Genomic DNA, 21291 nt, shown 5'->3' on the forward strand with positions numbered 1-21291 from the left:
TTTGTCCCAGGAGCCACTAACTAAAGAGTTGTGGGGGTTTATATTCGATGAAATTAAACGAAAAGCTAAGCATGCAGATGAAATTAGAAGAAAAGCTGAATCTGGACATAATACCTAATTTTGCAAATGGTCCAAAGGCGGATATCAGAAAAGGTTTTCGGAAATTATTTTCAGCTAAAGGTGATTGTACTCTGAATGAAATGGATACAAAATGTGATCTCATCCAATACTTGGAAGAAGTTAACTTAGTTTTGATAAAAGCCTTATATTCTGGCACATTGTTACAGAATTCCTTTACGAAGAAACTGCTAAAGAAGTAATTTCAGATGAAAAGACTTACAATGCTAGAGAATTCAGCAAGATCCTCTCGGAATGCATGCTGTATCTTTTAGTTTTGAAGCCTACCATGCTTTTCCAAAAAAAATGTTAGATTGGAAATTCTCCGTGATGAGGCCAAGATTTGTTTTCAAGGAAAGATTTCACTGGCGATGAGAACAGAACTAAGTTCATATGTGACTGCCTTACCGTTAGATCAAGCAAAAAGGATGGTCGATAAGCTCCAAAGTCTTCATTGTTATAAGGATAAGAAATGGGAGATAGTGAGCAAAGTTCGGGTGGAATTGATATCATATGCAGCATGTCACAGCAGATCAACAAGGACACATGTCGAGCAAGTTAGTAATGGTGGGGAGCTTTTTACTTTTGTTTGGGTATTGATGGCTCATTTTGGTCTTGCGGAACCTAAATCAGAAGATTGAACACATATGTGTTGTGCAAAGTCACTGCATCCTTTCAATGTCAATGTTTCATCATCATTTTGCTGCACTCGATCGTGTACTATGAACACAAATTTAGGATACTTATCATTAGTCATAAATAAATCCTCGTGTTTGAATTTCAGCCAGTTGGGTTGGATGTGGTTTCTAGATGGATCAGAGTTATCTAGGCCCATGAATACTACTTCTATCACTACTCCAGGCCCAGGATAAGGTTCTAGCCCATGAGTCATCAACAACAAGAAAGCTGAAGTCAACCTCAAATTTGATTAGGAATTATTAGATTCAAGAACGCCAAAAAATATTTCAATTCTCAATTTATTTTCAAACTCAATAATTTTAATAATTCCAGTATTATTAAATTTGAGAACATCAAAAATTTAATTATTAAACAAAAATAAATTTAATTATCAATGATTCAATATGAAGAGGCTCTGATAGCACGTGTTAGAACAAAAAATCCTTTAGTGAAAAACATCGCCTATAATTCAAGAACATTCATTTTGTATCACCAAAAATTAATAATAAAATATGCAGAATCTTACCTGAATATAGTGCTTAATTGCTCTTCGGAGTAGTGTGGTTGGCTTTCTAGATCAACATGTTCTCATAGATAATCCTTTAATTTTCTCTATATTCTCTCTCTCTCTAATAATGGAATGTCAGAAAAAATAAAAAGATACGTGTGACCTGGAGACCATGACCACTTATATTGACAACTTTTCCTATTGTTTTTAAGTATTCTTATTTTAGCCTATCATAGAAATAAAAATTACACTTAAGTCTTTACACATTAAAACTCCACACTCTATGAGATACATTAAGCTCATATTACTAAAAATCTTAATGGATTACTTTTAATTAGGCTTATCCTTATATGACAGTTCACAACACATAATTATTCACAGATAAACGCAACATTAAATTAAGGGTCCAACAATTCTAAATTAAAAATCTAACAGGAACAACATAAATGGAAACCAAAATGCTAAAAGCTCCTTATGCTTCTTCTCCGAAATATCTTTTGCAAGTACACTGAACAGATTACCGAGATTATCACTTTATTATCGGTGCCTTTTTGGAGAGGAGCAAACAAAATCAAGATCGTTTGTAATGAAGACTGAACAAGATTACACCTCGTATGTTCCAGTTATCCGATATTTGCTTGACGCTTTCAAGAATTGGATTAACCATTTTTTGTGTTGCTATAAAAATTTGAAACAATGGATTTTAGCGTCTTGAATGTTATTTTTGAGAGAACAAAAACAGGAATAGATAGATTGAGGATTTTTTCTTTTTTGGTTGAAATTTTAATTTGTAACTTATATTATTAGCTTCTAGAAATATCTGTTGTTAAAATCATAAGTAGCTGAATTAATCGATGAAAAATGAGCCAACTCACTAGTGTGTGGAAAAACCAAGTTAAATTAAAAAGAATGCGTCGGTACTAAGGCCTACTGTGAACAAAAGGAGAACTCTATCACTCAGTCGCTGGCCTTTAGCTGAACAAATTCTCTTGATAGCCTTTGGATCATTTTTGGCATCCTGCATGGTAAAGTCTAGAACGCTATCTTTTATGGGACCTGGTATATGATTTGATTGTGCAATGTGCACATTAAAAAAATATTGATTTATATTTTTCCTTTATATGCTGGCCTAGTGTAAGTTTAATCGTTAGAAAACATCAAAATAGTTAATGTTTCAACCTTTCTTTTTGTATATATTTGCATAACTCACTTTCAACCAAGACAAAAGCAGGTTAATAATTGATGCAAAATGTCTAACGTCATTCATGCCAAATATCTAACTTCATTTTCATTTTTTTTCCCCCTAAAGATCAATCTTTTATTAGGCGAGTCTTGGTCTAGAGTTGGGTTTTCGCTCGTGCCCTCAATTTTATTATGTAATATGCATACAAGTTCAAGTCTTTACATGATGCGGATATTTTTTATCACATAAATGTAAGTATGGTATCTTTTCAAAATATTAGTGGGAGCAAATTTTTAAGTTAATTTTGTGTCCTTTGTTCATTTTATTTTTTTTTCTTTTTTTTTTTAACTTTGTGCAAAGAGAATTTTGTCTCTTTCATGATGTTTTTCTACCCAAATCTTCAAGTTTATTGTGGTTGTGATTATTTTTTGTTATTAGTATGATAGTAATGGTTTTCTTTCAGATCATAGATTCATATCAAGAGGATTTTAGGCTACAGTTTCTTGATCTTTGTGAAAAAAATTCATGCTATATCAGTTGAAATGACCTAATCCATTAAAGGATGATGATGCTTTGAAAGAGACGAGCAGATATCTTGTGGAGCTTAAATCAGATATCTCCAGGATATTTATTGGTAGAGATTTTTTTTTGTAGAAATACATCTGTTGCACTAGCTTGTATCCTTGACAATTGTCTGTGTACAGATCAATTCGTACAAATGTTACTATATTTGATGTTTGAAAATGAAACGAAAAATTTATTGTGTTTTTTTTTTTAATTAGGCCCACCTCTAAAGAAAAAACGAAATTAATGCTTGTTCGTTTTAAGTGCACGATAATTCACATGGGCCCCATAATAGATAATATTATCTAGTATCTACTTCATGTTCCGATGCCAAAGATATTGTATTAACAAATTTTTTTTTTTAATTTTTTGAATCTTATAGCGGCACACCGTAATAATATTATTTAGAACTAAATTATCAAACGTGTTTTCATTAGGGATGGCAATGTTACCTGCAAATTTATAAATTTGTCTAAATTTATCTATAAAATCCATCCGTTGCGGGTAATTTTACGGGTTGCGGGCGGACTTGATATTAGAAATTGAAATCCACATTACGTTGCGGGTGGGTTTGGTATTAACCAAATATCCGATGGATATCCGCCAAACCCGTAGTTTTTTCTCCAAATATTTTTAATGTAATTTTAATTGAAAAATAATTAAAGCTAAAAATATATAAATTAAATAAATATAAAGTGTAAACATGTCATGTGTTGTGTGTACAAGTTGCAACTCATAACTTAACTGAAAGGAAACCCAAACTATTTTCTTTTAACTTGTGAGCAGCAGCCGTAAAACCTAGCCTTCCAAACTATTTCATTTTCACTCATGAGCAGCAACAGCACACCCACTTTCTTTTCACATGTGAGCCGCAGCCGCAAATCCATGAATTTTTCATGGCATTTGTGGTTTTTAAATGTGAAAACTCATAAAAAAATCTATTGAGTACCATTGTAAATTTGATAATTGTCAAAACCTGTAACGAGTGCGGATGCGAATTTAGTAATTTAAATTTCGTGTAGGGAAAAGTTTGATAATATCAAACCGGCTGCAGGCAGTGCCTTTTGTTATCCTTAATTTGCACTGGTTTTACCAATCATGGTTTCATATTAAAAATGCATATATTCATATCTATATTCACTGTTTACAGCCAGCTGCTCGTATTAATTATTACTTTTTTTCTTTCGGGCTCAGCCCAGGAATTAGGTCTAATTTTGTACCTATTTATGTCGTTTTCAATCTCAACAAAGTTCGTGCTTTGAAGATCCATGCAGTTCTTTGGGCATATGTCATTACTTGGCGGAGTCCATCCACATCATCAGCATTAAAAGGGAAACATCCTTTTTCACTTCACTCACTCGTCTGGCTTCAGTGGACATCACGAACGTCCTCTCACTTTACCACCCCGTTGAAATCTACATAAAACAATAAAATTAAAATTAAAAATAAAAAAAGATTGACTTGGCTCTAATGTTCATCCTTCTACACTAACGGTAGAAACCCCACAGAACAAATATACAATTGCTCCTCCAGCTTTCAAGAACTCACCAACACTATATCAACTCTTTACACTAAAAGTTTTTTCAGCAAAAGGGAGAGAAAATGGATAATCCAATCCCTGAAAGTGTCAAGAAGACATGGGATAACTGGAACATACGAGGTGTAATCTTGTTCAGTCTTTTATTGCAAACCGTCTTGATTCTGCTTGCTCCCCTCCGGAAAGGCATGGGCTATAAACTCATAATCCTGCTAATCTGGTCAGCTTACTTTCTCGCAGACTCGGCTGCTACTTTTGCCATCGGACTCATAGCTGAAAGAGCAATAAATTCTCAAACTCCTACGAAGAGCAATGAGCTTCTAGTACTTTGGGCTCCATTTCTGCTGCTACACCTCGGTGGTCCAGACACCATAACTGCAGTTGCTCTCGAAGATAACGAACTCTGGCTCAGGCAATTGTTTGGACTCATATTCCAGGCTGGTTTCACTTTTTACGTCTTCCTCCTGTCGCTTCCAGGAAACAAGCTTTTTGTCCCAACAATTCTCGTGTTTATTGCGGGAATTATAAAGTGCTTTGAGAGGACTCGTGCCATGTATCTTGCAAGCTGGGAGAAATTCCGGGAATCTACTATCATTGAACTTGCAAAAGATGTTAAGGTGAACCAAGGTGGGGATTATCTCCAGCTGGCTTGCTCTGAAGTGTGAATCAAACTCAGAAGGTTTAAAACGGCAGCGTTTTTCACATGGATGTTATAAACTTAAGTCACATGAGGAAGCACGTGTTTCGCCTATAAACTGATAGCTTTCAAAACGACAGCCAAAGTATGTCGTTTAGAGGCATCCGTTAAGTGACGCATGTGAGAAGCATGTGAGCAGCCTAAGTTCAGTTCGTTAAATTCTGTTATGCACGTGTAGGGAAGCTGGGCAATCTGGGTTTGAGGTTCTTGTTACTGATGCCGTTATAAGCTGAGTAACGAAGCCGCTTCAGAAGGGTATTTCTAGAGTGATAGGAAAAAGAGAGAAGAGAGGATTGATTCTAGAGGATTCTCTGTATTCTCTTGTATCTCTGTGTATTTGATTCTCTATTGATAACCAATAAAAGACTAATCAAAGGCTTCTCCCGTGGATGTAGGTTGTGCCACCATTGGTACAACTGAACCACGTAACTCTCTGTTTCCTGTTACTTTGTGTGTTGATTCTTGTTCAATCTATTTGTCTTTGATCTTGATTGGGATTTTGAGATTATTGCTGTGAGGTTTCTGGATTGAGTCTTGTCAATTAGCAACATGACTAATCTTGTTCAAGGTCCTGGGCAGTGGATGATCTTGCTAGGTTAGTAAGCAGGTCAATTCACTACACTTGCGAATACTTCCAAATTTTCAGAGGGATAGTTGTCGATCTCTTCTCCAACTTCACTTATTTTCCTTTTGAAGAACCTTTTTCATTTGGTATTTTTGGTCCAGAAGATGGCTTGAGAATAATTAAGGTTGAACTCAAGTACTGAACTTGGTTTATGAAGTTCTGCACACCAAGATTCAGGTAACACATTCTGTAATCTTGCAGTTCATATGTTTTGGTTCACTCGTGGCTGCCCTTTCAGTTTTCTATTTCCAAGTTGAGAAGCATGGTCTCAATGATTTTGATCTTGGAGTTACATACACCCTGTTCTTGGGTGGCATAGCCCTCGACGTCATATCTTTCTTCATGGGCAATTTCTCCGAGTGGACATTTGCTGCTCTCCGGAATCATCACAAATCCTGCATAGCTCGTATTATCCGGTGGTTTCTCAATCTCAAGAGCTCAAGGTGGCAACAATCACGAATTGGTGGCAAGCACGGGGTGTTTGTGTTTGCTACTCCTTTCCTGCCTCGCAGATGGTCTGGTTCTGTCTCAGGACTAAGCGTCATAAAGGCTCATCAAAGCAAGAGGTACGGCATCGATAAAATCTTTCAGTACATAGCCATTACTACTTACAGGATCATCAAATTTCTGCAAATAGACAAAATCATTGCTTGTTTCGGCCTAGCTGATTTTGCCAATGAGATAAGAATAAAAACATCTCTGTCCCAGGAGCCATTAACTAAAGAATTGTGGGTGTTTATATTTAATGAAATTAAACGAAAATCTAAGAATGGGGATGAAATTAGAAGAAAAACAGAGTCTGGACAGGATCCAGAGATAAATGATCCAGAGGTAGGAACTATTAAAATTCCTAATTTTGAATATGATCTCGAGGCGGATATCAGAAAAGGTTTGCGGAAATTATTTTCAGCTAAAGGTGATTGTACTCTGAAGGAAATGGATACAAATTGTGATCTCATCCAATTCGTAGAAAAAGTTAATTTTAGTTTTGGTAAAAGCATTATATTCTGGCACATTGCTACAGAATTCCTTTACGAAAAAACTGCTAAAGAAGCAATTTCGGATGAAGAGACTTACAATGCTAGAGAATTCAGCAAGATCCTCTCGGACTACATGTTTTATCTTTTAGTTTTGAAGCCTACCATGATGAATTCCAAGGAGAATGTTGGATTGGAAACTCTCCGTGATGAGGCCAAGTTTCGTTTTCAAGGAAAAATTTCACCGGCGACGAGAGCGAAACTGAATTCATCTGTGAATTCCTTACCGGTAGATCAAGCAGAAAGGATGGTCGATAAGCTGCAAAGTCTTGATTATTTAAAGGATAAGAATGGGAGATAGTGAGCAAAGTGTGGGTGGAATTGATTTCTTATGCAGCGTATCACAGCAGATCAACAAGGACACATGTCGAACAAGTTAGTAATGGCGGGGAGCTTTTTACTTTTGTTTGGGTATTGATGGCTCATTTCGGTCTCCTGGAACCCAAATCAGAAGATTGAATTCATATGCACTGTGCAAGTCACCACATCATTTCAATGACAATGTCTCATCGTCATTTTGTTAAATTCGATCATGTACCATAAATAAAAATTTGGAATATTTATCATTAGTCATAAATAAAACAATAAATCCTTGTGTTTGAATTTCAGCCCATTGAGTTGGGTATGGTTTCTTGATGGATCAGAGGTATCGAGGCCCATGAACCACTATTTCTCTCGCTACCCTAGGCCTGGGATAAGATTCTGGCCCATGGGTCACCAACATCAAGAAAGCTGAAGCTTGTCCGAAATTCCGAATCAATCACATTTGGGATTTTTGGCTATGAAATCGAAGATGATATTAATTTGCATTTTATATATACGGTGATAAACTTTTTTTTTTCCCGAAGTTGATGATTATTTGTTACCACAATTTTTTTTTTCCAAAATTAAAACATGAAAGGTGGGACAGGAAAGATACCCATTTATATATAACCGATTCAAACATGAATTTAGTACAATAATTTTATAGAAACTGATTTATATACGTCTTACTCTCAAGATTTTGTTTCAAAATTAAATAAAAATAATATGTTTTAATAGAAATTTGACCTTTAAAGTTCGTGTATGTATTAATTGGTTCTTAGATATCTAAAAATTCACAAAAACACATCGAAATAGGTTCAATTTATGAGAGTAGTCTACATATTATTTTCTCGCTTTTCTTACAAAAAATGAGTATTTCACACGACCCATGTGATCGGCATATAACTCGTATATAACTTCGCATAATATTCACTCATGAATTGGGCTCTCAACATATCAAATATCTATCAATTGCTCTTCGCTTGCCGATTGCCTGACGATTTCTATAGTCCACCATCACTCTGAACTCTGAAGCGAAAAATTCTTAAGGATATTCCAATTTGAAATGTTCATTTATGACTACTAATGTGAGAAAAATATGAATATGCAATTATATAAATTGACACTAATTTTGAACTATTTCTATACAGGATCTTTCTGATGTAGTGCAAGACAAATTGCTGGAACCCTTTAGTCTAAAGTAGCCGTTAGGGATGTGGGAACAATGAACAACAGGACGTGTGCAGTCGAGTAAAACAAATCGATGCCAGTAAATATTTTTATAATACATCCCATGCTGGCGACAAATATTCTATTATTCAAATCACTTTTGGAGCTTATGCCAAATATCTAACTTCATTTTCATCTTCTTTTTTTCCCTAAAGATCGATCTTTTATTAGGCGAGTCTTGGTCTAGAGTTGGGTTTTCGCTTGTGCCCTCAATTTCATTATGTAATATGTATACAAGTTCAAGTCTTTACATGATGCAGACAATTTTTTTATCACATAAATGTAAGTATGGTCGATATCCTTTCAAAATATTAGTGGGAGCAAATTTTTAAGTTAATTTTGTGTCCTTTGTTCATTTTATTTATTTATTTTTACTTTGTGTAAAGATAATTTTGTCTCTTTCATGATGTTTGTCTACCCAAATCTTCAAATTTATTGTGGTTGTGATTATTTTTTGTCATAATAATGGTTTTCTTTCTGATCATAGATTCATATCAAGAGGATTTTAGCTAGGCTACCACTTCTTGATCTTAACGAAAAAAACTCATGCTATATCAATTGAAATGACCTAATCAATTAAAGGATGATGATGCTTCGCACGAGACGAGCAGATATCTTGTGGAACTTAAATCAGATATCTCCAGGATATTTATTGGTAGAGATATTTTTTTGTAGAAGTACATCTGTTGCACGAGCTTGTATCCTTGATAATTGTCTGTGTACAGATTAATTCAGACAAATGTTACTATATTTGATGTTTGAAAATGAAACGAAAAATTTATTGTGTTTTTTTTTTTCAAATTAGGCCCACATCCAAAGGAAAAATGAAATTAATACTTGTTCGTTTTATGTGAACGCTAATTCGTATAGCCCCCCCCCCCCCCCCAATAGATAATATTATCTACTTCCTGTTCTGATGCCAAAGATATTGTATTTACAAAAAATTTTTATTTATATTTTTTGAATCTTTGAGTAGCACACTGTAATAATATTATTTTGAACTAACTTATCAAACGTGTTTCCACTGATTTTTACCAATCATGTTTTCATATTAAAAATGCACACATCTATACTTACTATTTACAAGAAGCTGCTGGTATTAATTATTACTTGTTTTCTTTCGGGCTCAGCCCAGGAATTATGTCTAATTTTGTACCTATTTATGTCGTTTTCAATCTCAGCGAAGTTCGTGCTTCGGAGATCCATGCAGTTCTTTGGGCATATGTCGGGGTTTTTAATTAAATATGTCTTAAAAGTAGTATATTTAGTTAAATATACTCTATGTTTGAAAATTATCTAAGTATGTCTTTTTCTGTGGTACATTGTCTAAAATATCCCTAAAGAAAAATATAAAACACACACACAACTCATAACACTCTTTGTTTCTCACATATTTATCACCTATACAAAAACTCACACCACACTCAAAATCACTCACAAACAGCTAATGCACTGAGTTTGTTTGCAGCTGGGTGTATTATTCATCCCATGATTAAAATATTTGAAACTTTTTTATTTTATTTTGGGCTATCTATTCAATTTGTTGACATTATATTATTTTTAGAGTTTTGTTTGGTTTGTGATAAACATTAAAGCAACTCATATTTTCATTACATTTGTATCATATGACTGTTATTTGATGGATTTTATAACTACATTCGTTAAAATCTGAAGTTGTTGTCAAATTTTTTTCTGCACCCGACATACACGACAGCAGTCGTGTATGTATGTATTTACACGACTGTAGTCGTGAAAATGTGCAAAAAATTTCAATTATTATGACACCTTATCATTCTATTGGTTCAAAAAATATATATTTTTCACTATATATATCCTTTTACTATTACTAGACTATAGTCGTGTGTGTTAATAAGTTACACGACTACTAGCGTGTATGTATAAACTTACATACTATAATTGTTAATAAGTTACACGACTACTATGAACCTTATATACTTGTTATTTTTTGTTGTTTTAATTTTTTTAATATCTTTCATATTTAGTGATAAATTTCTACCTTTTTGTTTCGCAGATGAATAAACATGTTTGTGTGACTTTCTAAGAACAAGTATTGAAGGGAGGCGACCAGAAGCTTATAAAATATGGACCGAGTGTTTTGGTTGAAAATGCCAAAAATTTATGATGAATGTTAAACAACTTCTATTGTATTACGACTTATTTACGATTTCAATAACTATTGGATTTGTGTTATTTGATAGGCAACCGGACTATAGTTAGTTTCATTTATTTGAAGTTTGATATGTTTAAAATCTATATTGATTGTGTCATCAATATAATGAATGATTGAAAAGAGTTTTTATTCTGTGCACATACCCAAGTACAATCGTGTATTTTGGCTGTTAAAAAACTGGTCATGTTTATTTCTAAATACTCGACTACAGTCATGTATCTGTGCAAATACCCGATTGTCACAGAGAGCTTGTCATATTTATTTCTAAATACTCGACCATAGTTGTGTATCTGTGCAAATACTCGACTGCAGTCGAGTATTTTGTCACAGAGAGCTTGTCATTTTTATTTGTAAATACCCGACTATAGTCGTGTATCTGTGCAAATACCCAACTGCAGTCGAGTATTTTGTCACAGAGCTTTTTATGTTTATTTCCAAATACCCGACCGCAGTCGTGTATCTGTGCAAATACCCGACTGCAGTCGAGTATTTTGTCACAGAGCGTATTATGTTTATTTCCAAATACCCGACTGTAGTCATGTATCTGTGCAAATACCCGACTGCAGTCGTGTATTCTCTTACAGTTTATTCCCTGTGCATATATTGTGCAAACTATCTTATCTATCATTAATATAAATAACAAAGAAATAAAATATATTAATACTGTCAATTGTCTTTAATGACATCAAATATCAACAACATCCTCATTACAACTATTACATCTCATAATCCAAAAAATGACACTACAAAATTTTTTTCCATGACCTATGCCCAAATAATTTTACAACCAAGGCTTGTCGAAATTGTGTAACATGATCTTGTTGGCAGTATGAATTGACATCAAGTCCATGGGCTAGGACCTCCAAGTACCGCAACAAAAATGCTCCACAGTCACCACTAAAAAAATTCATATAAATCAATTGTTAAAAATCATCATTCTTATTATTATGTTCAAAACACATTATGTATATAGTACATACCCTGATTTTTGTTGCGAGATGTCACGTACTCGCACAATGGGCCAAGGAATTTTCGAAATAACCTCACTACAGTCTGGATGTGTTTCGTGATATGCTATCTTTTGAAGTACTAGAGGTATCATGTCTGCAACATGCAGCAATTGTCTCACCAGTGTAACAATACAACAACACGACATCTTTAGATTATATTGTCTATTGGACTGAGTAGCTAGAGATATTAAGGTTTATCCTGTTTTCTATTGCATTGGTACCGTGTACACAAGAATAATTGTGCGACCACTTTATTAAGCATTTTATAGGATATTTGGTCTTTCTAACATCATAAGTGGGTCTTTTGAATGAGTTTTACCAATTTTTTGATGAAATCTCTCTGCACAGACGAAGTAAGTTGAGAAGAAGGCCTGCTATTCACCTTGTATGAAATCTGTGAAGTCACCCGGCCCCAATATATGGCCACCGTGCATATCAGTTATGAACTATAATTGAGTGTCATATTGCTAAGCTAAGGCTTGGTGTGTAGGTTTATAAGTATTCGGACTCTCGCACCTTACAAGCCATTTTTTTTGGATGAATTCTACCCGATGTGTGTGCAAAACAAATTGGATGACAATTAATCAGAAAATGAATATGTTAAATCAATTACTAGTGTAATCGAGTGAAGCCTTATTATCTGACTTTTGCAAGAGATGAAAATTAATGCAAGGTAAAAGACAAGCATAAGCCTAATCAAGTGAAGTCTTGTCATCTGACTTTTGCGAGATATGAAAATTAAGCTTTTGGCACAAGACTTTGCACACATTTCAATACCAGCTGCAAATGATTTTTTTCCAGGAAAATCAATAACTTGAGCTTTGAAACTTTCAAATTTTATTTTACATTAAAACAAAAAATTTGACTTTCTAAAAGTACCTGGAAGAGGAGACGCTGAAGCAGAGTGGGAGAATTGCAGCTACTGGTTTGTAGAGAGGCGAGAGTGTGTAGAAGAATAGTTGTAAAATGACAGGGATTTGTAAAATAGAGGAGGAGAAATCCAGAAGAACGGGCTGAAGAAGAAGCTGCTCATGAGAAAAAATTAGGGATTTTGTTACATGATTAGTTGTGGTAGTTTAGTTGATTTAGGTTTTTCATTAGGGTAATTTCGTAACTGCATATTAGAAAAGACACATACGAAGAATATTTGAGTATGGGGGTATTTTTAGATAAATACCCTTTTTTGGGGGTATACCACGGACAAATCCCTGGCATATGTCATTACTTGTGAAGTCCATCCACGTCATCAGCATTGAAAGGGAAACGTCCTCTTTCACTTTACTCACTCGTCTGGCTTCAATGTACATCACAAACGTCCTCTTTCACTTCCCCAATCCATTGAAATTTACATAAAACAATAAAATTTAAATTTGAAAAAAAAATTGACTTGACTTCATCCTTCTACACTAATGGTAGTAACACCACAGAACAAATATACAAATGCTCCTCCAGCTTTCAAGAACTCACCAACACTATAGCAACTGTTTACACTAAAAGTTTTTTTCAGCAAAAGGGAGAGAAAATGGTTAATCCAATCCCTGAAAGTGTCAAGAAGACATGGGATAACTGGAACATACGAGGTGTAATCTTGTTCAGTCTTTTATTGCAAACCGTCTTGATTCTGCTTGCTCCCCTCCGAAAAGGCATGGGCTATAAACTCATAATCCTGCTAATCTGGTCAGCTTACTTGCTCGCAGACTCGGCTGCTACTTTTGCCATCGGACTCATAGCTGAAAGAGCAACAAATTCTCAAACTCCTACGAAGAGCAATGAGCTTCTAGTACTTTGGGCTCCATTTCTGCTGCTACACCTCGGTGGTCCAGACACCATAACTGCATTTGCTCTCGAAGATAACGAACTCTGGCTCAGGCAATTGTTTGGACTCATATTCCAGGCTGGTTTCACTTTTTACGTCTTCCTCCTGTCGCTTCCAGGAAACAAGCTTTTTGTCCCAACAATTCTCGTGTTTATTGCGGGAATTATAAAGTGCTTTGAGAGGACTCTTGCCATGTATCTTGCAAGCGGGGAAAAATTCCCGGGAATCTACTATCATTGAACTTGCAAAGATGTTAAGTGAACCAAGTGGGGGATTATCTCCAGGTGGCTTGCGAATACTTCCAAATTTTCAGAGGGATAGTTGTCGATCTCTTCTCCAACTTCACTGATTTTCCTTTTGAAGGTCCTTCATTTGGTATTTTTGGTCCAGAAGATGCCTTGAGAATAATTGAGGTTGAACTCAACTTGGTTTATGAAGTTTTGCACACCAAGATTCAGGTAACACATTCTGTAATCTTGCGGTTCATATGTTTTGGTTCACTCGTGGCTGCCCTTTCAGTTTTCTATTTCCAAGTTGAGAAGCATGGTCTCAATGATTTTGATCTTGGAGTTACATACACTCTGTTCTTGGGTGCTATAGCCCTCGACGTCATATCTTTCTTCATGGGCAATTTCTCCGAGTGGACGTTTGTTGCTCTCCGGAATCATCACAAATCCTGCATAGCTCGTATTATCCGGTGGTTTCTCAATCTCAAGAGCTCAAAGTGGCAACAATCACGCATTGGTGGCAAGCACGAGGTGTTTGTGTTTGCTACTCCTTTCCTGCTTCGCAGATGGTCTGGTTCTGTCTCAGGACTAAGCGTCATAAAGGCTTATCAAAGCAAGAGGTACGGCATCGATAAAATCTTTCAGCACATAGCCATTACTACTTGCAGGATCATCAAATTTCTGCAAATAGACAAAATCATTGCTTGTTTCGGCCTAGCTGATTTTGCCAATGAGATAAGAATAAAAACATCTCTGTCCCAGGAGCCATTAACTAAAGAATTGTGGGTGTTTATATTTAATGAAATTAAACGAAAATCTAAGAATGGGGATGAAATTAGAAGAAAAGCAGAGTCTCGACAGGATCCAGAGATAAATGATCCAGAGGTGGGAACTATTAAAATTCCTAATTTTGAATATGATCTCGAGGCGGATATCAGAAAAGGTTTGCGGAAATTATTTTCAGCTAAAGGTGATTGTACTCTGAAGGAAATGGATACAAATTGTGATCTCATCCAATTCGTAGAAAAAGTTAATTTTAGTTTTGGTAAAAGCATTATATTCTGGCACATTGCTACAGAATTCCTTTACGAAAAAACTGCTAAAGAAGCAATTTCGGATGAAGAGACTTACAATGCTAGAGAATTCAGCAAGATCCTCTCGGACTACATGTTGTATCTTTTAGTTTTGAAGCCTACCATGCTAAATTCCAAGGAGAATGTTGGATTGGAAACTCTCCGTGATGAGGCCAAGTTTTGTTTTCAAGGAAAAATTTCACCGGCGACGAGAGCAAAACTGAATTCATCTGTGAATTCCATGCCGTTGGATCAAGCAAAAAGGATGGTCGATAGGCTCCAAAGTCTTGATTATTTAAAGGATAAGAAATGGGAGATAGTGAGCAAAGTGTGGGTGGAATTGATGTCATATGCAGCATGTCACAGCAGAGCAACAAGGACACATGTCGAACAAGTTAGTAATGGCGGGGAGCTTTTTACTTTTGTTTGGGTATTGATGGCTCATTTCGGTCTCCTGGAACCCAAATCAGAAGATTGAATTCATATGCACTGTGCAAGTCACCACATCATTTCAATGACAATGTCTCATCGTCATTTTGTTAAATTCGATCATGTACCATAAATAAAAATTTGGAATATTTATCATTAGTCATAAATAAAACAATAAATCCTTGTGTTTGAATTTCAGCCCATTGAGTTGGGTATGGTTTCTTGATGGATCAGAGGTATCGAGGCCCATGAACCACTATTTCTCTCGCTACCCTAGGCCTGGGATAAGATTCTGGCCCATGGGTCACCAACATCAAGAAAGCTGAAGCTTGTCCGAAATTCCGAATCAATCACATTTGGGATTTTTGGCTATGAAATCGAAGATGATATTAATTTGCATTTTATATATACGGTGATAAACTTTTTTTTTCCCGAAGTTGATGATTATTTTTTACCACAATTTTTTTTTTTCCAAAATTAAAACATGAAAGGTGGGACAGGAAAGATACCCATTTATATATAACCGATTCAAACATGAATTTAGTACAATAATTTTATAGAAACTGATTTATATACGTCTTACTCTCAAGATTTTGTTTCAAAATTAAATAAAAATAATATGTTTTAATAGAAATTTGACCTTTAAAGTTCGTGTATGTATTAATTGGTTCTTAGATATCTAAAAATTCACAAAAACACATCGAAATAGGTTCAATTTATGAGAGTAGTCTACATATTATTTTCTCACTTTTCTTACAAAAAAATGAGTATTTCACACTACCCATGTGATCGGCATATAACTCGTATATAACTTCGCATAATATTCACTCATGAATTGGGCTCTCAACATATCAAATATCTATCAATTGCTCTTCGCTTGTCGATTGCCTGACGATTTCTATAGTCCACCATCACGCTGAACTCTGAAGCGAAAAATTCTTAAGGATATTCCAATTTGAAATGTTCATTTATGACTACTAATGTGAGAAAAATATGAATATGCAATTATATAAATTGACACTAATTTTGAACTATTTCTATACAGGATCTTTCTGATGTAGTGCAAGACAAATTGCTGGAACCCTTTAGTCTAAAGTAGCCGTTAGGGATGTGGGAACAATGAACAACAGGACGTGTGCAGTCGAGTAAAACAAATCGATGCCAGTAAATATTTTTATAATACAACCCATGCTGGCGACAAATATTCTATTATTCAAATCACTTTTGGAGCTTATGCAACATTTTGGGGCTTCATATTCAATACTCAACAACTGAAAGCTAGACAAATGGGGGTATTGTCTTTGTTTATTATTTCAAGGAGGTAACCAGGATTAATAATATAAAATGCTGCTCGTTTCAATGTCTTTATCAATTAATTCATCATTGTACAAGCCGAAGAAAGAAGGAAAAGGAGGAGAAGAGCAAGAAAAAATATGTCATGTAAGAACTTTTGACTTTTCTCATATATTTTTGAAGCTTCATAAAACTTTTTAATTTTCTTTTTTATTTTATAGATATTTAAAGTGTTAATTATACAAAGTTTGTGTCTCAGTTGGGGGGGGAGGGGGGATTGTGTAGTTTTTACAGTGGTTTAGATCGCCAGGAAAAATTTGTGGCTTCTTACAATCAACTTGATGTGCCATTTACCGAGAATGAAAGTGACACACAAAAAATGTGGGAATTCTTGATTTGAAACTGGGTGCCAGCAATATCATTGCTTGAATTACTGTCTCTTCTTTTTGTTCTAAATACATTGGATCGGATTATACAAGAAGAAAAGGAAATTTTCAAGCACACAATTATAGACTTATAGTTCTAGTTGTTATATGGAAAAGTTCAACTTTGCTTGTTTTAACTTTACGGCTCTATTAAGGCTTCATGTTAATTCCGGATATAAAAGAGAATCTACTTTTCTAATGGAAGATATTGTTAAGGTAATTCTGTTTTGAAACCAACATCCATTCATTGCAACTTTTTCTTTTCAACTGAAAAATCCACTAGCATTATTACCACTACCAGCTCACTTCACAAAGTGTAAGAAGAGAAAAGGCAAGTGACTTTGAAAATATATCGACTCTTCAACATCAAAAAGGCTGAATCTTTCTTTGGTAATATTACCCGTTAGCCAGGACCATAAGGCCTCTATTTCTCCCACCTCATATGAAAAGCGTCTGGCCAATAGGTCATTGCCACATGTACAAAATAGTGCTGCGCGTGCAATCTTCTATTCCTTCAATAATCCCAGGCAATCATGGAAGCAGAAGCAGGGTTTGGTTTATTAGTTTGTGTGGAAGGGAATCATGTAAATACATTCATTTTTCATCTTTATTCTGGAAACTAAGTTGATGTTTAGAAATTTGAAGGAGTTCATATCCAGTGAGTTTTGCTTGTTCTGAACTTAATATTTTATTTTTTGTTTTTTGTTTTTTTTTGGTTTTGTAATGCTAATTCATGATCTGGGTTTTTAATGTATTCTATGCTTGCAAAGATTTTATTGAGTTCATGTTAATGCCATTAGAGTGATTTTATTGCTTTAATGAAGGTTTTGACGTTGATTATTGATGCATAAATTGTAATGAGTTCATATCATGTGAGTAATTAGACAATTTTTATTTGGTGTTTCAGTTAATATTTTGACAGATTCAAATCAAGTGCTTGAGTGAGTGATAACCTTTATGATGCTTATATGATAGGATGTTGGATACTTATCAATGAAGATTATCGATTGAATTCGATGCAATTATGGACTCAATTGTAAAGGGTTCGATTAAATCTTTGGGATTTTAGCTCTACATTATGATTTTGCATATGCCTCCTGGTGTGCTAACATCGTGTGTTCTGAAACTTTCTTATCTGTTTCTGTTTCCTCTGATTTAGGTTTCTTGTTGTTAGTAGTCTGTAATTTTGCCCCATTTTCCTTAAATTACATTTTGAGATGTAAATGGAGTGATAAAAAAAGTTTTGAACTTCATGTTGTTTTTGCAGCTTTGGCATTGTCATGGCCTGCCATTACGTTGCTCTTCGTTTCTCTGTTGGCTTCTACCTCAAGTATTGATGGTCTTGGTGGCTCCAACAAACACAGACGCGAGGTGATTGTTGCACACCATGGTGTTGTTGCCACTGATGATGGTCGATGTTCCAAAATAGGCATGGATGTGCTTAAAGCAGGAGGTCATGCCGTTGATGCATCTGTCGCTGTTGCTCTCTGTTTGGGAGTTGTTAGTCCAGCATCGAGTGGCATTGGTGGAGGATCCTTTATGCTGATTAGGCAATCCGATGGGAAGGCACAAGCATTAGACATGAGAGAAACTGCCCCAGCGCAGGCTTCCGAGGTACTCATGTTAAACATTGATGTGTCCTCTGAAGCTTATATTGCTCAACAGAATTGTATTAAATTATATGTTTCTGTTGCTCTATCTTCAGAATATGTATGGCGGCAATGATACTCTGAAGAGAAGTGGCATCCTCTCTGTAGCCGTTCCAGGTGGCCTTGCAGGCCTTTTCAAAGCTTGGGAACAACATGGGAAGCTTCCATGGAGAAGGCTTGTACGGCCAGCTGAGGCTCTTGCTCGTGGGGGATTCAAGGTTTCTCCATACCTTTACATGCAAATGCAGAGCACTAAATCTGGGATCTTAGCAGATGAGGGACTAAGGGATGTATTTACATCAAATGGCGACATCTTGCAGCTTGGCGATATCTGCCGCAACAAAAAACTAGCAGAGACGCTGAGAAAAATTTCAAAATATGGCTTGAAAGCCTTCTATAATGGATCGGTTGGTTTTAATTTAGTCAGAGATATTCAGAAGGCTGGAGGAATATTGACAATTAAGGATTTGCAGAGATATGAAGTTAAAGTGAGAGAACCGATCACTGCTAACATTCTGGGCCTTAAACTAATTAGCATGCCACCCCCTTCTTCCGGCGGTGCTACAATGATGCTTGTAAGTGTATCCCTTTGATTGCTTTACCTTGTGTTTCATATGAAATGGTTAACAATAACAGAGCCTTTTCATTTCTACTGCCGCAGGTGCTAAACATTCTTGCTCAATATGAAGTCCCTTCAGGTTTATCCGGCTCCCTTGGGATCCACCGCCAAATAGAAGCTCTCAAACATGGCTTTGCTGTGAGGATGAATCTTGGTGATCCTGAATACGTTAATGTTTCTGAAGTTGTATCCGATATGCTCTCTCCTAAGTTTGCACGCACACTGAAGAAAACTATTTACGATAATATGACTTTTGATCCCAGGCACTATGGTGGCAGGTAAATTGCTTTCATTTTGCTTTATTTATGCTTCATTCATTTCTCTGTTACCCAAAACTGAACATTCGTTTCACATACATGTGCCTATGAGCAGAGGATTTATGTTGATGAGGGGGACCTTGAAGGTTTTAATTTAAGTGTTCTGTAACCTTGGTCATGTTGTGGTCACTCCGCAGCACTTGTAACGACCTTTTGTTCAACATATGTCAATTAATCCAGTTCTAAATATCCTAGGTGGAAGATTGAGCATTTAATTGCAGTGAAGTCAAGTAATACGAAATAGAGTACATAGACGCAACAAATTGATCTAGTGTATAATGATAAGTCTTCAAAATTTACTGCCCATGAGTTTCACAGCTCAAAACTCATGGGCAGTCATGTGTCGATTGTAGATCAAAATTTATCCAGTTATACAATCTTACATTGCTATGACAACTTCTATTTTGTTCTCATGCTTAGACCATTGCTTTGATTATTTCATGGAAAAAAAACAGCCAGATTTAAACCAAGTCCACTTTCCCTTGATTTCTTAAAGGTGGAATCAGATCCATGACCATGGCACTAGTCATTTGTCGATTGTAGATCATGAGAGAAATGCTGTTTCCATGACAACTACAGTGAATGCATACTTCGGAGCACAAATTCTGTCACCAAGTACAGGAATAGTCCTGAACAATGAAATGGATGATTTCTCCATGCCTATGAATGGCAGCAAAAATCTTCCACCACCAGCACCTGCTAACTTTATTAGACCGGGGAAGAGGCCATTATCATCCATGACACCTACTATCGTATTGAAGGTATATATGTTACCTTATCTTTCTGCTCAAATTGGCATTGATTTTAACAACGAAAACTTATTAAAGACCGCAATGCTTGTGCTGTTGTGCAGGATGAGAAACTGATAGCTGTGTTAGGTGCCAGCGGCGGAGCCAATATTATAGGCGGGATTACAGGGGTTCTCTTGAACCATTTTGTCCGGGGAATGGATCCTCTCTCTGCTGTCATGGCTCCAAGGGTCTATCATCAGGTATGTTTCTCTTTTCCCTCTCAGATATGAATTAAGATTCTCTCTTAGAGCTTACATAAGCTTTGCTTTTAAAGGATACTTTAACCTGTGCAAGTTTTTATCCATATTAAATTTTAATTTCTTAACTACTAAATACTAGCGCATATAAGTTAAAGTTCGAATCTCGATCTCTCAAATTCATTTCTAAGTGACATTGAGGCTCTTAATCTCAAAATCTAATTCAATGTTCATTTCGTGCATTAATTTCTTTTGTGTTCCTCTTCTGTTTTACCTAGCTGATACCGAACATAGTGTACTACGAGAACTGGACAACAGTGATCGGCGACCACTTTGAGATTCCGGGGAATATCAGGGCATCCCTTCGAAAGAAGGGCCATGTGCTGGAGAGCATGGCTGGTGGAACAATTTGCCAGTTCATAGTTCAAGAATTTGAGTCTATAAAGGAAAATGAAGGTGTTGGAGAGCTTGTGGGTGTAAGTGACCCACGAAAAGGAGGCTTTCCAGCTGGTTTCTAAAATTGTACTTGCTCATGCACTATTGAATAAATAAACAATCTTCACATTTTTTTTAATTTTTCTTTTGGGCAAAATTTTTAAATTATTAGAAGGCATAGTATAAAACAGAGAAAAGGATCAGCAATGCCATCTCTATAGATATGTGAATATATAGAACCCAATACATGGTATTCACTGATATCTAAGCCGAAATGAAATCAAGATGATCCAAATTGCAATAATACTGGAGTATATAGACAAATTTGATAGTGAAATTA

The 21291-nt window shown here is 35.6% G+C and overlaps 2 protein-coding genes across 4 annotated transcripts; both read left to right on the forward strand.

Annotated features, from left to right (window-relative positions):
- Nucleotides 1-13202: 13202 nt before the first annotated feature.
- Nucleotides 13203-15274, forward strand: LOC18037334. Its single transcript, XM_024181285.1, has 2 exons — nucleotides 13203-13690; nucleotides 13810-15274. The coding sequence occupies exons 1-2, from the start codon at nucleotides 13203-13205 to the stop codon at nucleotides 15272-15274; spliced, it is 1953 nt and encodes a 650-aa protein (XP_024037053.1).
- Nucleotides 15275-16622: 1348 nt separating this feature from the next.
- On the forward strand, nucleotides 16623-21067 carry LOC18037324 (glutathione hydrolase 1). 3 transcript variants are annotated; one of them, XM_024180657.1, is made up of 7 exons: nucleotides 16623-16665; nucleotides 18211-18557; nucleotides 18649-19167; nucleotides 19254-19489; nucleotides 20025-20289; nucleotides 20382-20519; nucleotides 20795-21067. In XM_024180657.1, exons 1-7 carry the CDS (start codon nucleotides 16659-16661, stop codon nucleotides 21032-21034), a joined length of 1752 nt encoding a protein of 583 aa, XP_024036425.1. In that variant the 5' UTR covers nucleotides 16623-16658; the 3' UTR covers nucleotides 21035-21067. The 3 variants fall into 3 exon arrangements, with proteins under 3 accessions (XP_024036425.1, XP_024036424.1, XP_006428086.1); XM_024180656.1 differs by lacking the exon at nucleotides 16623-16665 and adding an exon at nucleotides 17248-17527; XM_006428023.2 differs by lacking the exon at nucleotides 16623-16665 and adding an exon at nucleotides 17500-17601.
- Nucleotides 21068-21291: the final 224 nt, after the last annotated feature.

The sequence above is a fragment of the Citrus clementina genome, unplaced genomic scaffold (assembly GCF_000493195.1).
Source record: "Citrus clementina cultivar Clemenules unplaced genomic scaffold, Citrus_clementina_v1.0 scaffold_7, whole genome shotgun sequence".
Lineage (NCBI taxonomy): Eukaryota > Viridiplantae > Streptophyta > Magnoliopsida > Sapindales > Rutaceae > Citrus > Citrus x clementina.

Coding starts and splice junctions, on each gene's coding strand:
- LOC18037334 (XM_024181285.1), top strand. CDS start 13,203: ATGGTTAATCCAATCCCTGAAAGTGTCAAGAAGACATGGGATAACTGG. Junction 13,691..13,809: donor TTTGAGAGGACTCTTGCCAT/GTATCTTGCAAG, acceptor CCAAATTTTCAG/AGGGATAGTTGTCGATCTCT.
- LOC18037324 (XM_024180656.1), top strand. CDS start 17,386: ATGAAAAGCGTCTGGCCAATAGGTCATTGCCACATGTACAAAATAGTG. Junction 17,528..18,210: donor TTTGTGTGGAAGGGAATCAT/GTAAATACATTC, acceptor TTGTTTTTGCAG/CTTTGGCATTGTCATGGCCT. Junction 20,290..20,381: donor CACCTACTATCGTATTGAAG/GTATATATGTTA, acceptor GCTGTTGTGCAG/GATGAGAAACTGATAGCTGT.